The 16,628-nt window shown below is 36.8% G+C and overlaps 1 protein-coding gene across 3 annotated transcripts in view; it reads left to right on the top strand.

The window, feature by feature from the left end:
- The window catches only part of pcdh9 (protocadherin 9), a 276,912-nt gene extending 260,572 nt beyond the window's left edge, over window positions 1-16,340 (top strand). For all 3 annotated transcript variants that reach the window (XM_077199735.1, XM_077199734.1, XM_077199733.1), the window contains one exon: window positions 14,160-16,340. In XM_077199735.1, the coding sequence (XP_077055850.1) occupies window positions 14,160-14,171 (12 nt within the window). In that variant the 3' untranslated portion in view covers window positions 14,172-16,340. The remainder of the gene's footprint in view (window positions 1-14,159) is intronic.
- The last annotated feature ends 288 nt before the right edge of the window (window positions 16,341-16,628 follow it).

Below are 16,628 nucleotides of genomic sequence, written 5' to 3'. Positions count from 1 at the left end.
ATTTGAAATGACTACTAAATAGTGTAAGCTAATCTTTGCACATTAGTGGCCTTGTGTGAAAGTCTCCACTCTCCATGTAAAGTTTTCATGTGAATTTATTTCAAATGCATCACTCTAAGAGTTTCTCACTTTTCAGATTGTATGCGAATTGCTCGGCCAGATGGATAATTACCTTTGCTGACTGCAAAGTGGCGCAGCTAACAAGTTGCAGCCTTCCATTTGAATATCAGCATCGACTTCATAGCGCTTTGCTTGTCTTTGATTTGGAAAAGAGAGAGAGAGAAAATGAAATGAACCCCCACGGTGATTTGATTTAATTTACTGGGAAATATTTCTTGTAAGCTGCATGGTGAATCTGGAGAGGTGGAGGGACTAATGCATTTGAAATGATCACCTGAGTTCAGAGTAAGTTTTATCAAAGTGTCCTTCCATTCTTCTTGTCATCATTTCTCCTCTTTCATTTTCTACATCTGCTGCGATTTTGAAGCTTCCAACTTGTTGGAACTTTTCCCATTCCCATAAGGCCACAAATGTGGAGAGAATAGAAGAGAAACATTCAATTTTTTGCCACATTATTAGCATATTTTCCTGAACACTATTTTTTTTTCTTTAATGCTTTTCTAAGTGAGCAATAAGAAAAAAGGGGGTGGAGCTTATAACGTAAATTTCACATTTAAACCAATGGTGATGGAAAATAAACAGTATCGTGAATTTACTTTAACTAGCATAACATACAGTACCACAGACTCCCTTTTTATGTTCTTTCCATTCACATAATTCTACATTAATTTTACTGGGGCTGTACAATTTGGTCAAATAATCAAATTGTGATTATGCATTGCAAGCTTGCAACTTAATTTTTTTTACTACAAAATTAGCATTTACGTTGGCTACTTAATGGTAAAAGGCGCTAAGTCTTAACAAAAATGATAAATTTAGCCTTGCAACTTGTTCTACAGCATTTATGCTGCATATATGAGTGATACCTCAAATTGTCTGGCTTGTTGAGGAGAGGTTTGCCATTATTTTCCAAGGAACTCAGACTCCGGGATAATAATAGAAGCTAAAAAGCACTTTCTTGAAGAAGGGACCATGTTTTCGCTTGAACCAATAATACCAACAACATAGCATGCTGAAAAACACTTAGAACACCATAGCAACTGCATAGCAACACCTTGGCAACCACACATGTTATCCTATATCGTGAAGGTATCGTCTGCACAGGCAAGTACAACTCACATTTTCTTCAGAAAATGTAAAGGTATATTTTTTATGCTTTTCTATCTCCCTGGTAAATGAAAAACTAGAGATGCACAGATCGACTAGCCAAGGACCGGAATCAGATGATTTTCCGCTTGCTCTGCTCGGACCGGACGTCTTTCCAATTTCGAGCCGGTCCGTTTAGTTTCCAGTGGTGCAGACAATAAATTCACAGCCACACTCACTCACACTCACAGTCGTTGGCTTGGAAGTTCTTCACTATGAGTGAAGAAGACACAAAGTTCGCAATTTGTAATACCTGTAAGGCCAAAGTAAACTGTGGGGGAACCGCCACGAAAACTTTTGGAACAACAAACCTAATTAGACAATAATGTCGTAAAAAATATTGATATTCCGATACGTATCGATTCTGAAATATCTGAAACGATTCCAATACTCCTTTTGTGCAAGTATAGATACACCGGCCTCATATACCAGCTACGTGTTCTCACTCTCTCCCTTCTGTCACTCTGTCACTCACTTTAAAAAGTGCTTGTATTGCACATAATTTGGCATGTATTCAGTTAAAAATGGTCCGTTTTGGAACATAAATATTTGAGAAAGATAATGCATGCTTTATAAAAGTATATTGGATCCGTGCATACACTCTTAAAATGACAGCAGCATAATATTCCTCATGTTCTCTGTCATGTTAATCAAATAACAAAGAAAGAAAATCACTCTCGGCTCTTGACTGAATAACTTTTGTAACTTTAATGACAAGTAAGCATTATACTGTATGCATGTATTTATTTTTTTACAATGAAGACTATCCAGTATTATTTTACATTTGATTACTTTAATTTATTTAGTATTTCTTACCTGATTATACTGTTAGACCCACCTGAAAAACTTAAAGCTGTGTTTATTTTATATCTCTCTTTATTCTATTGCATTTATATGTGCTGTTGTTTGCAATTTGTTCTTATTTTATTAATGATTTTTACTTAGTTTTTTTTATGGGTGGGAAAATGCATTGCATAGATTTTTGGTTTTATATGCTGTCAATTCTTAGAAAGAAAATCAGAATCGGCAAAATCAGTATTGGCAGGTCACACTTACAAAAAAAAATGTAAATCAGAATTGGCCAATACATTTGCAATCGGTGCTGTATATAACATCTTACCTTCACTTCTCATCTGTAATCAATCTGTGTTGGCCAGTGTTTCTCTCTTGTTCACACCACAAAGGGAACAAAAGCAGCCCTATATTGCTATGCTAGCCATGCAACACTAGCTAGAACCAGCCTTAAAGGGACACCCAGGACAGATTCAGAAACCCTGTGCTCAGTAATAACAGGAGCTCTGGCTAGACTTTTACACCACATCATCACCCAAAACACTCCCCAGACACATCAAACTGTCGTGGCTCCTCGTGGCCAAGTCGTAAGTCTCCTTTTCTCTCAGTCTCAAATCCCATTTACTTTCTCCATTGAGAAATTGATTTTTGGACAATAACATATAAAACTTTCAAGACACACCTGACATTCACCAAGTGGTGAATCACCTTTTGTAGAGGGAAGACAGAACTTAATTTAATAATAGTAATAATAATAATAATAATTGACATAAATTCATTCCCCATGAATATCTACACAAGCCAAAATCCCATAAAGACATACTGTATATATTTCTCGTATCACTATGTTTTTTTTTTTCTTTCTTCTCACATAATAATTTCAACTTAGATCAATATCTCATGTCTATATATTTATTTATTTGGCAAGTCGCTGCATAATAACCAGTATAGTGTACATTCAGCCGGTCATTATCTCCAAATAAAGCCCTTCAGGGTGGCTGACTGCACATTATATGTTATAATGTGTCATTTGTTATGTTTGCTGCCAAAATGCGGGGAAAATTGTAAACTACTGCAGGAGAAGTTGAAATAAAAATGTTGCTTTGTTGATGTATTTCTTGAAGTCCGTAAGTGTTTTTGTTTTCTGTTACCAGCAGTTTCATCAAAGATTTGTATCGAGCGGCTCTCCATTGCCGATGCCAGTGGCCTTGAGATACTGACTCCTCGAGGGGTCACCCTGAGCTTCACATTTATAGAGCCTGACGTAATGTTGGCACGAGCGCTGGGACCATTTGTTCTCTCTGGATGGGCGTGTGCCAGCCAGTGCTCTGGTAATGGGTTGGGTGGCAGACGGAGACAGTGGGTGCATGAGCACTTGAGTGTTTTTTCCATTCTGACTAAAGCAATGGTTGTGTCTCAAAACAAAAGCTGGAGGTGGACTGGCAGTGCTGCCATAAAGATATCCTTTCACAGAATTCATTTGAGTCCATTTACAATAATAATGTAATTTCTGTATGTATTTTTTCCCCGACCCTCTATGACATTGGATTAGCCTTGTGTGTGTCTTGATGTTGGGGAATAACTATCCATAACTAACATATACTGCTAACTTTAAACTTTTGAGTATTGTGACATTAGCTCAGTGGTCTTTACAATAGCATGGGCTATCCAGTAATGAGGTGTATCATGAAAAGTCATTACTTCGCTATATGATTGTGTTTTGTGCATAAGTGAACTGAGGCAATAATCACAATCGAATTTTATTTAATTCGGATTTAAATGATTCACTCGAGGAATCCCTCTATATTGTTCCCAGAATTGTTTTTAATTAAAATGAAATTTTTAAATTATTTTTGAAGACACCATTAATCTCCTTATTTTATTGTTTTGATGAAAATATTATTAAGTAGGATTGAATAATCTTGAATGAGCTAGTTTACTGTACAAAAAAAATATGTTTTTAATCATGATATGGAAAATAGTGTTATTAGGACCCGATGAAAAATGATATATATTTCATAATATATTTTCCCATTTGCATCAAAGTAGTTATACTCTTTTAGTTTAGCTCCAAACCACTGTTTTAAATGGATAGCTTGACTGAAGTCTAAGTGTTTTAAATAAATGAGTTGCTTGTGGTTTGGCAAACTACAGTCTGAATTATCTTCCCCAATACCGGTCTGTCCAAACCGCAAAGAATCAAGTTTACTCTTCATTAGTGTTTTCGGTTGCAGCAATCCTACACCTCAGTGTGGTTCATCAGAATGACTCATTATTCATGACGATGGGAGTCATTGGACTGGGATCAACATGTCACCAGTGGAATGCTCATGTGCGTTTTCATGTACGAATGTGTGTCAGTGTGTTTCTCCAGACTGAAGGCTGTGTCGGTGCATGTTCTTTATTAGCCATTTATCGGAGTAAACTTAATGAACCTTGCCCTTGGCTTGACTCTTCTATTGTTGCTGTACTGGAGCGAGGGACCATCTGATCAGTACCGTCTGTACAGCGCTTCTGTCAACTGTGAAGTGTGCATCTGCTGCCGTATGTGAGTGTGTGTGTTTATGCATTTCAGATGGCATTATAGCTTGTACTCTATAGGCGTCACTTATAAAACATGAAGCAGAAGAAATTTCTGTATAAATTCTGAATTGTTAAAGTAAAATAAAATATTAGCAGATATTAAGCAGACAGTCTACTAATACTATAATGAGAGTTAGTTGACATGTAGTTGCACAGTTACTTATAGTTAGATGAATGTCTAAAGTCGACCATCGAAAAATAAATTGTTACCAAAAGATTGGATTCTATCTATTTAATTTAATTTATTGTATATACATCTTATTAATGACCCTATTTTCCTTTTTCACACAGTGAAAAATAGGACAAGGTCTCGAAAACTAGGGAAAAAAGTAAGCATGAACTCCGTCATTAATATTTTCATAGCCTTGTGAAAATCTTTTGTTAGTGAGTTATTCATGTAATAATCCATCTGGAATCATCAGCTGAAATGATCCATCTAACCGTTAATTTACTAAAGCAATAATCAGTTCATACACGAGCAATTACTGCAACAATGTCGGTGACATCTCTATAATTATCATAAGAGACAATGAGAGACAGGTGCCGGATGAACTGGACTCCACGCCTGTAGTCTTCTGGACAGAGGTTGCATTTATTGTATGGTTTCTCCATGCAGACATGATGTGTGTGGGTCAGTGACAAATTAGAATGTCTGAAATTAAGAAAAGAAGAAATCATCATATTCTTGAATCATCTTTTCTTTGTTGTTGTTGGTGTCATACCATTTGACAACCTGAATTAAACAAAAAAAAAATCTAAAGAAAAATGTCTAAATATTTGATATTTTTAGGAGATGTGCTGATATTAACACAGTCATTGGACTCTACAGGGCTCATTTGTGTGATGTAATTTCATTTTTTATTATTTGATTGTCATGTGACAACAGAACATCTTCCTTCATGTTGGTTAAGCTAAGTTTTGGTTGGCCTACAAAAGTTTTCCTAATATCAATCACATTTCATCATTTAATATTTAAAACTGCTTTAAAGTTTTCTTCATAAAGTTTTATTTCTAATAACTTCACTCTTTTAATTTGAGTTTTAATTATTTAACTAATTGTAATTTCTGTGGAGTTACCCCACCTTGACACTGACAAAATAAATAAAATTGTATCATTGTCAAGTCATTGTCTGCATTAAAAATGGCTGTCACGTCATTGACCTGTGTGTGCATGTGTACGTGTGTGTGTGTGTGTGTGTGTGTGTGTGTGTCTGTGACATCAGAAAGACTTTGTATTTCTGAAGCAGAACAACTTCCCTCCCTGTCATTACAAAGATGGCGGTACACACAACAACAGGCTTTGATTTCTTTCCAGCATCCTGCAGTCAAGCCTTTGATTATCGCACAAGGTGACATGTGCCGGTTGAGGGGTGCCATGATGATGCTGGTGTGACAGGTGCAGTCATCAGACTGACTGGAGGTCAAACAGAGAGGCCAAACAGCAAGCCAAACTAGGGCGAGGGCGTCACGGCAACCGAGCGCCTAGACGGACAGGGTGTCATGGCGATAGAGGCCGGAGACAATAAAGGATCAGAGAACGAGAGCCATTTAATAACAAAGACAACAACAAATAAAGAATTGTGAAAAAATAATGCATGGAACTATATTTTTGTATTATTTGGAGAACATGTAAGAGTTTTTTGTTCCTGCAAAAATCGCCACAATGATGCTGGGGTGTTTTCGGTTGTTGCTATGATGTCTCGGAATGTTTTAGCATGTTTATGCACAGTTGCTAGGGTCTTTTGGTTGGTTGCTAGTTGGGTGTTTATTAGCCAAAAAAATCCACTCATATACACACACACACTATACATTTACAAACTTTTATGTAAGATGTGATTAATCGCTATTGATCAATTTGACAGCACTAATATTTATTTGGTTTGAGTAGGGCAAACTTAAATTAAACAAATGTGTTCGAACAAATTAACTTTCATGAGTATTTAGAGCTTTCTTTTCCCAAAACTGACACATTTTAAGTAATCTGAAAAGTTTAATTGTTTTGAGTTTAATGAACTTGTTTCTTTTAGTTTAGATTAACTTAAATTTAACTGAAATTGGGCTGGGATTTCCATTTCCCAGCATGCTTTGTCATGGCACTCAAAAGGCAGAATAAATGATAAAATGAAGTGTTATATATATATATATATATTTTTTTTTTTATGAAATAATATGATTTTTTTGTTGTTGCAAGATTAATGTTAAGTGGGAGATTTAGTAGTGTTTGATGCTTTGATCTGCTAATTCTGTTTTTGTATGGCGACGAGTTAAATGTTAAATGTTCTTTATTGCCATTATCATTCACCAATTTCTATATATAAATATATATGATGGTGTACTTTGAAGGCAAAAAGTTCCCATTTTACAGTACTATTATCTTTGAAGTCAGATGACACTTCTGTAAGAGTCATCTAATTAACTGTTAACTGATCTCAAATTTACCAACAATAACTCCTTAATGAAAAGAGCCTGCAACGTTAACTGCTGTTATCTGGCTTCTATTTTCATTATGATAGACGTACGAGTGAACGAACACATCTTTATGAATAGGGAGATGTCAAACACAATGAAAAACAGGTGGCATGATATTCCCTAAGCTTCATGCATGTGCTATTGTATCGCAGCCCCAGTTGCCTGCCACATTTGACAAAAAAACAAAAAAAAACAAAGACGTAGCACAGCTAATTTTCTACACTCTAAAAAATGCTGGGTTGTTTCAACTCCAACCATGGTAAAACAACCCAGCATTTTTTGTGTAGGAAATAATCTGGAAAAGTCATATAATTGGAAGAATGACCCAAGTTTAGCTGTTGAACAACAACAAGCATATCAAGGATTTTATTCCTTTTGTTTTTTATCACAAGGGCGATGGAGTTGACTTTCGGGAAGTCGCCACATCAGAGAGCGATCATTATTCATGGAAGAACGCATCAGTCACGGCACTTATTTGTAAACATGATATTTTGGAGGGGTGGGGGATAGAGGACGGCCAGAACAAAGGAAAGAATATGTTTCCTAATGACACAGCTCTGCTTCCATGTTTCTGTTTTAATCAAGGTGTAGCTCGAGCGTTGCTTCCTCTGGCTTCTGATTGTCTTCACCTTGGATGCCATAACCTTGACGTCAACATAATAACACTGCGGAAAAAGATTATTACGCCAGGAATCCTTGATTGTGAATGTTTTTAATCCATGTCCATGGATCTATGAAAAAAAAAGAAGACACACATTTCACATTTCCCTCTTCTCAAATATCATTAAATGGTAGATGTTTAGTCATAGAGCGTAAATCAGGAAGAGTGCCTAATTTCTTATAGATTTATAGAGAAAACGAAAGCTGTTGGTATTTTCTTTGAAATAGATCCAGTTGTTTGGTTCTTATCACATGAATGTGTGTGCTTGATGGTGCTTATTTGAAGAAGACATGAAATGGTTTCCTGAATGCTTTTAGCGTATGATGTATGATGATAGTGAAGGTGGTGTAAAACTAAGCTTTACTAAAGCAAAATGATTTCAGACTCCACATTACAGTAGTTTAGCAGTATATAGTGTGGCATTTAAATCTTCTGTTGATCAACTGGATGACAGCATTAATTTCTACTTTCAGCAATTGGTCCTTTGGTTCTTATCGCTTAAATTTGTTGTGGCAAATGCTGTTTTGATGATTTTTTTCCCCCCTTTAATAATGTGAAAGGATGGAATTTACACAATAAGTCTGGTGACAAGTAAATAAGGTCCCTTTTTATTTTATGTTAACTTATCACCAATGATTGGACCATCTTTGATGAGTTTGGTCCAGGCCAACACAGCAGGACCGTACGGTGGTCGATGTTTGGTGGGTATGGTTCGTCTGTTTGAGGCAGGTCTTGTGGAGCACCAATTTGCATGTTAATGGAAGATGCAACCCTGTCAGCAGAATGGAAATCACAAATGAGGGGACAAAATGGGAAGAGAACAGAGCAAGAGTAATTTAGTTAACATGGCTGGAGCAGAGGGTCATTTGACATGATCAATCTCATTGAAATGAAATCATTAAGATGGAGGAAACTGGGAAATAGGTTTGAAACGCATTGATCGAAGACACTGGGGAAGAATTGATATCACTGTTGTGACCTAACATTTCCCAGGTTGAACTGAATATGTGATGCATTTCTTAGTAAAGGTCGTTGTTGTAAAATGACTGTCTAATTCCTTTCTTACTGTTGCTTTTTAAAGTCACCATGACATATAAGTTGACATTTTTTTTCAGTGTTTATTATACAATAATTGATTTATCCATTTTTTAAATTCATGTGGCCAAATAATCTTTAATCAAAAACATTAACTTTTGCCAACAATAACCTCTCCCCTCCAGAAACCTGTCACTCACATGAGATCGCAGAAATTCGCAAATGACAACGATCCAACGAACCAATCAATTCCCAATGGACAAAATCAAGGCCCGCCTTACATTTTTTCTTGTCTGTTTCACTTAGACGTAGGCTACATCACAGTAGGTAGGAAAGAAAAGATGGTCACAATTTCCGACTTTACACAACTCCTAACCACAAGTATTACACTTTGCTGGATAACTTTTTGCATAACATACATTTTCATCTGACAGATAATAAAACAGGCAAACTAGCAAGAAACCGCCTAGCAACCACCCATGAAACTCATGAAAAACATTAATTGAAAATGCCAAATCCTCTTGATAAGGCAGATGGCTGGTGCGTCTGACGATATCTCAGTATCATTGCCTAGTAACCACCCATAATACCACAGCTAAATACTAAAACACTCAGAACACCATAGCAACCACTCAGCAACACGTTCCAATCATATCTCGGCACCAGAATATCATTAGGACATGAGGGTGGACTACTAACCAAAACACTAACAAAGCAACTCGGTAAAAAAAAAAAAAAAATAGCATCCTGCCTGGGATTTTTTTTTTTTTTTTTGCAGTGGCAAGCACTACTCACATCTCCTTCAGCAAATGTGAAAATCGTCCTCCCTCTCTTCTCTCTCTCTCTCCTCTCTCTCTTTCTTTCATAATTGTTGTCACTGAACACAGCACTTTATATGCAGACCAGTTGAGTAACCTCATGTGCTTGAAATACAGTCTTTTGAACAGGAAACTCATTCAAAAGAGGAGCTTTTTTAAATAAAGGAAATGCATTTCATCGTTGGAGTTTGAGGGTGAAATTGTTTTCTTCTGTGAAGTGTGTTTCCTACCTTTTCTATCTTCCTCCATTTCCTGTGGTGCACAAGGGTTGTCTGTCAAAAATCAGAAAATCCTCTCAAATTCACCATAAAGTTACTGTGGTTTGAAAGCTCACACACATAATACACTGCTGGAGCAGGAAATGTGGGGCAAGTTCAAACAGAGACACACACTCTCCCTCTCTCTCCTCTCGTTCTCAGCGCCCTCTCTCTTTCCAATCTCATTTGTGAAATTCATTTTCCTGTCACTGTGACTCAGTCTCTAATTCATCCCTCATGATTCCTCATGTCAGTCCCATAATGCCATGCTCCTATGCCTCCTCAGAGACCATTAGAGGAGTGATAGGGATGGACTGTGTCTAGCTCAGTGATGTGCGGGTGGTTTGTGGGGAAGGGGAAGGCAAGGACTCACAGACCATCAGTGCACTGTCTAATATTGTGCTCAAAATTGGCTTTTCCAAAGTGGTAAGCTCCAATCTGATTGGCTGGCTCGACGCAATTACCTGGAGTCCGGGTGCAGGGGCTTTATCATTATGCCAGGAAAAAAATATATATGTTTGTAAGTTCCAAAAACAGTTCAAATATGTAAAAATTTGCTGGAGCTGTCAGAGTTTGGGAGGTTCATGACATTGGAACTGTACTGTTCTTAATTCATTGAGGAAGTTCTTTAGGGAATATGTTTTGTTGCGTAAAGGATTTTGAAATTCTTCAATTTGAAAGGGGAAAGATCTGTCCCTGAAAGGGGACAGATCTGAGAAAAACAAATAACTAAAATTAATAATGCTTTTGTTCAGCAAGTATGCATGAAAATTATTAAAAGTTTCATATGAGACATTTATAATGTGCCAAAACGTTTATATTTCAAAGAAATGCTTCTCTTGAACTTTCTATTGATTAAAGCATATTGAAAAAAAAGAAAGAAAAAAAAGCATCAATTCTGGAATGAAAAATTAAGCACCACAACTGTGTTTTCAACATTTATAATAATAAGAAAATATTCCTTGAGCAGCAAATCCACATATTACAATGATTTCTGAAGGATCATGTGACACTGAATACTGGAGTAATGATGCTGAAAATCCAGCTTTAATCACAGAAACTGATAAATTCATTAATATAGAAATGATTCTCGATATTATTGTTTTCTTGTATTTTTGAGTATAAGAGCATAAGAGATCAAAAACATAAAAAACAGAACGGTGTATATATATATATATATATATATATATATATATACTTTGGTGCTGACATGGCATTGAGCAATTTAATATAATATTAAATATTAATGTATAATATTCAATGAGCACACCCATGAGTTTTGGCCAATTCTGGATTTGATGACCTCCTCTACGCAGGTGGTCAGGCTAAAGCTCTGATGCCACTGTAATTGTACAACAGAAGCTTAGTAGCAGCACCACAACGAGGGCATAATACCGTTTCCTCATTCACTTCGAAGGGAGTGGCAGTAGCAATTAAACCATTTTGACTCCATCTGGTAGATTAAAAATGCTGAATGCCTGCAGGAGCCTGAAAATTACAGAGTGGCATCCCAAAAAATAACAAACTCCTTTCAACATTGCCATCATGTTGTAATAAACACATATGTCTGAATGTGGGGGAGGCTGTTCTTTTCTACAGTTAGTTTATTTTCCCTTGATAACGGGCGGGAGTGACAGGTCTCCCTCCGGGGATAAATATTTAAATTCACGTGGAAATAGGGCTGGCTTCTATAAATGGCACGCGCATACAGTATGCCTTGTGAATAAAGTGACAAAAAAAATTCTGAACGTCAGCGTGTATTGTGGATTCATTATTATTTGTTGCTGATGTGATTGTTGCTGCATTATTCCATATTTTTATCACACATTATGGATGTAAATCAGACTTTGTGCCATTATTTGCATGGCGTGCTCTCACACAAACACGTCAGAGTGATGGAAATATTCTGGCCTCTCGTTCAGGAGCAGGTATGGAGCTTTAGTCCTGATGAGAGATGAGGGCCGAATCTAACGCTGGTTTATGGGACACTGAAGCACCAAATGGCCCATGTTATTGACTTGATGACAAAAGCGGAATGAAGCTGCCATGTTAGGAATAGATTAACTCCAGAGGAGGGTTGATCACGGAGAACCTCTTCTTTAAACCTGGATCCATATAAAAGACACTGGTCAGATTCGGACCTTCATACTTATTTTGTTTTCTAATAATCGTATGTTTTGTGTTATGTACTGTACAAATCCATACAAATTTGCCACGTCATAACATAGTTACATGTTCTCGTGAGATCAGGTTGGGTGTTACAATGGAACCCGTACAAACAAGGCTCAATTTATTTCGATTCCCACCCCTACTCAAGAGACTCTAACTTTGATTGATACTTAAAGAGAAAATACAAGAGCAACAACCATTGAGAATGTTGGCATGTCTTCATAGTATAGAAAATAGAACTAACCAAGAAAACAAATGTTGTTTTCTATTGCATCTCGCTGTGTTCTGATTATGTTGATCTTGGTATTAGTCATCTGTCCTTTGTCCCAATGTATTTTAAAGTGATGCCATAAAATCTCTTGCTTCAGCGATTCTTCCATTTCCTGCGGTAACTCTGGCTGTCACTTATGCCTTATCACACCAATTATGTAGAGACATGGCGCTTTGGCTTTTTTTCCCCCTCTTCAGACGCTCATCTTTTCCCCATTTCATGTATGCATCTTCACTGTCCGGCTACAGCATGTGGCTGTCTTTCATATACAGTTCACACAGTTCTCGCAAACACAAATCAGCGATCTCTGATCTCCCTCTACGATGCATTTTTCAAAGCCCTTTGTTCATTGTAGGAAATGTTAGAAATGTTAGTTGTTATGGTGGAAATTAGAAGCAGAATTGAAACCCTAGTGCTCCAAACAGTATTGTATTACACAAAGTGTATGAATAATAGATGCCTTGTGTCTGGGATTTGCAGACTGGTGTTAAAATGATATTGTGTTTTCAACAGAACGGTATTATGTTACAGCATTATGAAAGTGTTTCGCTTGAATGCAGGTCGTAACGACGGTGTTTAATGTTGGTCTGTATTCGGGAAGCTTGTTGTTTGATTGTTTGTGTGACAGATGTGAGTGACATTAGGAAAAGAAGGGATATTCAGTGTTGCTAAACACCGCTGAACTGGGGCTCTTCTTTGAAGAGATGAGGTGATCGAGTTAATCTCACACCACTTTACATTTAGCAATTCAAGCTGCTTTTTAAATCAACTGTAGGCCCGATTTTTCTATCACTCAGCAGCTGATGGGAGAGAGAATCTTTTAAGCTGGACTGAGAACAGTTCGGCCAGCGGTCTGTGATAACAGCCCAGGGCACAGTCTAGTCACACACACACACACACACACACACATTTTGGTTTTAACACTCATAGGGACATTTAAAAACCATTCAATTGTCCAGATGTATGTTTTGCTCAACACAGTCAAGTTGTCTGAAAATGCAGTGATTGGATTATTTTCAATCATGTGGAAATAAAACAAACAATATATTGACAGTTTCATTAGTTTAATCATCTGTCACAATAATGTAGCATCTTTGAATTATCTCAATTTGGGCAATTAATTATGAATTCAATAAATGAATATCGTTCATATCATGTAATTATTTTACATAAATTAATGTTTAAATCAGTATTTTTCTATTTACATTTTTTAATAATGATAATACATTATATTATTAATACTACTTTGGATATTATTATTTATAATGATAATAATAATTGATAATTTAACTTAAAATAAAATTAATTATATTAGTATCTGTACTTTTTTTAATAGATTTTTCCTTTCTTTTTCTATTGTCTCTCTACATGAGACATTTGCTTGTGAGGATTTATCATGAATAACTTTAATGACGCTTTACTGAAGTTACAGTATCTTTTAATGTGTTTTTTTGAGGACTAGAATAGTTATCGTTTTCTCATTTTATGTTAATTCTGTCCAACCAGGATTAAATAAGTACACAGAGCGGCATGTTCCAAATACTAAATGACTCCTTAAGGATTATCTTCATTATATTCTTGATTATATTTGACAGTGCAGTTGAGCCCATGATACCACATCCATTCCCACAATGCACTTTTGTGTCCTGGTGTGGGTGGAATGTCAGTGTTGTTTTCAGTTGTCTCTTTATTCAGCAAAGGAAATTAGATATGGTGCAAGCCTTTAAGACATTATGTTCATCCCATACAGCTTATTTTCATTCTCTCTAGGTCTATGCTTTGGAAGTTATGAACTCGACACATGATCCTAAGTGTTTTCGCTCTGTTTGTGTCCACAGATGGACCTCTAGGACCGAGAGGCTTGGTGGAGGCCACAGAGATGTGCACCCAAGAGTGTCTCGTGTTGGGCCACTCCGACAACTGCTGGATGCCTCCGAGCCTGAGCTCGTACCCTTCGCCCAAGTCCCCCGTTTCCTCTTTCAACAACCAAAAGGAGTGGGGTAAAGAGAGACTGCTCAATGGCCACACACTGACCCGCGGCTGGAAAGGTGAGCGTGGAAGCCAGGAGCAGTTTGGGGACAGGAAGACCTACGGGAGCTCGGAAGGACATTTTGGCAGCGGCGGTCACATGGCCGACATCCCATTGGCCAGCCTGAAATCTTACCAGCCCGCCTCTGGCCACGACAGTCCTAAAGAACAGCAGCTTTAAGAGTGTTTTTGGGTTCATTTTGTGTCCGCCTTCTTTCTCTCTATCGGATCATCCCAGCAACTTTTGAGAGCTTTAGTCCATTTCTCCTTTTTTCCACTCCTATTCTTAGAGTGATGCCTATGCGGTGTGATAATTACGTGTATGGAGTAGACATAGACTTTATCGCTTATGCAGGACAGTATACTATGCGAATCCGACTCGCCGACGGCCACGTCTGCGGGATCTTCTCATGCAAATCCATAACTGCCCTCAAACTCTCATGGTTTGCTGCAAATTCACATTAAAAGGGATCATCTTATACTTTGTCTTGAACAGAGACTGCAAACAAATGTTCAGGATAAACAAAACAGGGCTGTGCTCTATGTATCACGGTTATAAAAAAAAAACACACAAAAAAAAAAAAACAATATAACGGCTGACCAATATATACAAATATTGTGACGTGATTGTTTTTGAACTGTTTTGGAACTATATTAATCTACACCATCTGAGAAAATGGAATCTACAAACTGAGAAAGCTTTGTGCTTATTAACACTGTTAGTATCGTTTAGTCTGTCATCGTTGAAGTGTTTGTAAATAGGACTTAATACTAACCGATTTTATGTACTTGTAATAATCACATGGAATAGATCAGTGAACATGACAGCTGTCTTTTATCATTCATTGTATCGGCCTTTTGTCATTGACGTCATTGTCTTCTGGAACTGAGGACACAGTCTGGATCTGTAAAGCAAACATACACATGGTTACACACTTAAACACACACACCCTCTGTAGGAGAATTAACGAACGAATCCTGGATGATAATGTCAATCGGTCATAACAATGCACAATTGCCCAGTTTTCTGCATTTACTGAGTTGATGAACCTGGCAAACTTATTTTTTCAAAGCTATTTTGTATTATTGATGTAAATGCTCAATTTCTACTTACTGACACGGAAAGCTTGATGTCTTTTCCTAAAAAAAAAAAAAAAGAAGAACGATGTTACAATTCAACAGCAATATATTTGTAAATTCTCGACATCTAATTTCAAATGTCATTCTTGTACATGTTTAATTTAACTTGTGCTTTAATTGAGAGTAGTACTTTTTCTTTCATAAAATATCGTGTATGCCCACGATTTTCGACGCAAGAGAAGTGAGTGTAGTTATCATATCTGTGAATTCATGACATTATGCTACGTATCGTACCGATCTAAACAATCGCCGGAAGTGAAAAATCAGCAGGCACTAGTCACAGTAAATGTTTGTCAGGCACCAACATACTCAGTCATTCCAGGGAAGAGTACATAAATAAAAAAATGCACTGTCCAAACTGGGGAAGGTATTAAAAGAATAAAAAAAAAAGAAAAAACAATGAATAGAACGTGATCAAAAGAGCATGTGCATTATACAAGGACTGAGATTTTAGTTTGATTTCTGTTTTTCCTTTAAATGTTTGGGCCGTTCTTTTTTCCCTTCTTGTCACATGGCATGGCAGCCAGTTCAGACGATGAAACCGCATGCTTACCGAGACAAAATAGCTTTAAAATGAATAGTTTCACCTTCTTTTCATTGGGTTGATGATTATCGATTTGTAACGCAGTGAGGTCATTCATTTTGTATAGCACTTTTATGTTTGATCACAATATTTAAAGTACAAAAAAAGGGTATAAAAAACAATATGAAAAGAGACAAGAGTGGTGTGAGTTGCTTTCAGCAGTATGTTTGTTGGTTGTGGGGACGTTTGCCATCATAGATATTAAACAGTTACTCCTTGTTACTGCTCTACAGGTATACCGCTACTGCAATAAATGTTTTAAATTGTGCATGTTTGTGCTTGTGTTGTTCCTCGCTAGATTGGCTCGTCTTCAAATGCTACATTTATTTGATGACACTTCTACCATGTGTTTTTGCTCATTAAGCTGATTTATTGCTCAGTGATTGATATTTCAGAGCTCAGGAGATTGGTCTTTAAAATAACACCAAATATTATTGATTTTGATGAGAATTTAAATGTTTGTGTTCATATTAAATTCTTGAACTTCAAGTTCAAGTTCAGGTCTTCTTTTTTCCCTCAGGAGAAACAACTGAAAAGATGGAAACATAAGCAAAAG

The sequence above is a fragment of the Siphateles boraxobius genome, unplaced genomic scaffold (genome assembly GCF_051911475.1).
Source record: "Siphateles boraxobius isolate OS27281-9 unplaced genomic scaffold, OSU_SipBor_1 41, whole genome shotgun sequence".
NCBI classification, from domain to species: Eukaryota; Metazoa; Chordata; class Actinopteri; order Cypriniformes; family Leuciscidae; genus Siphateles; species Siphateles boraxobius.
This window is presented reverse-complemented; position numbering and strand designations above follow the sequence as displayed.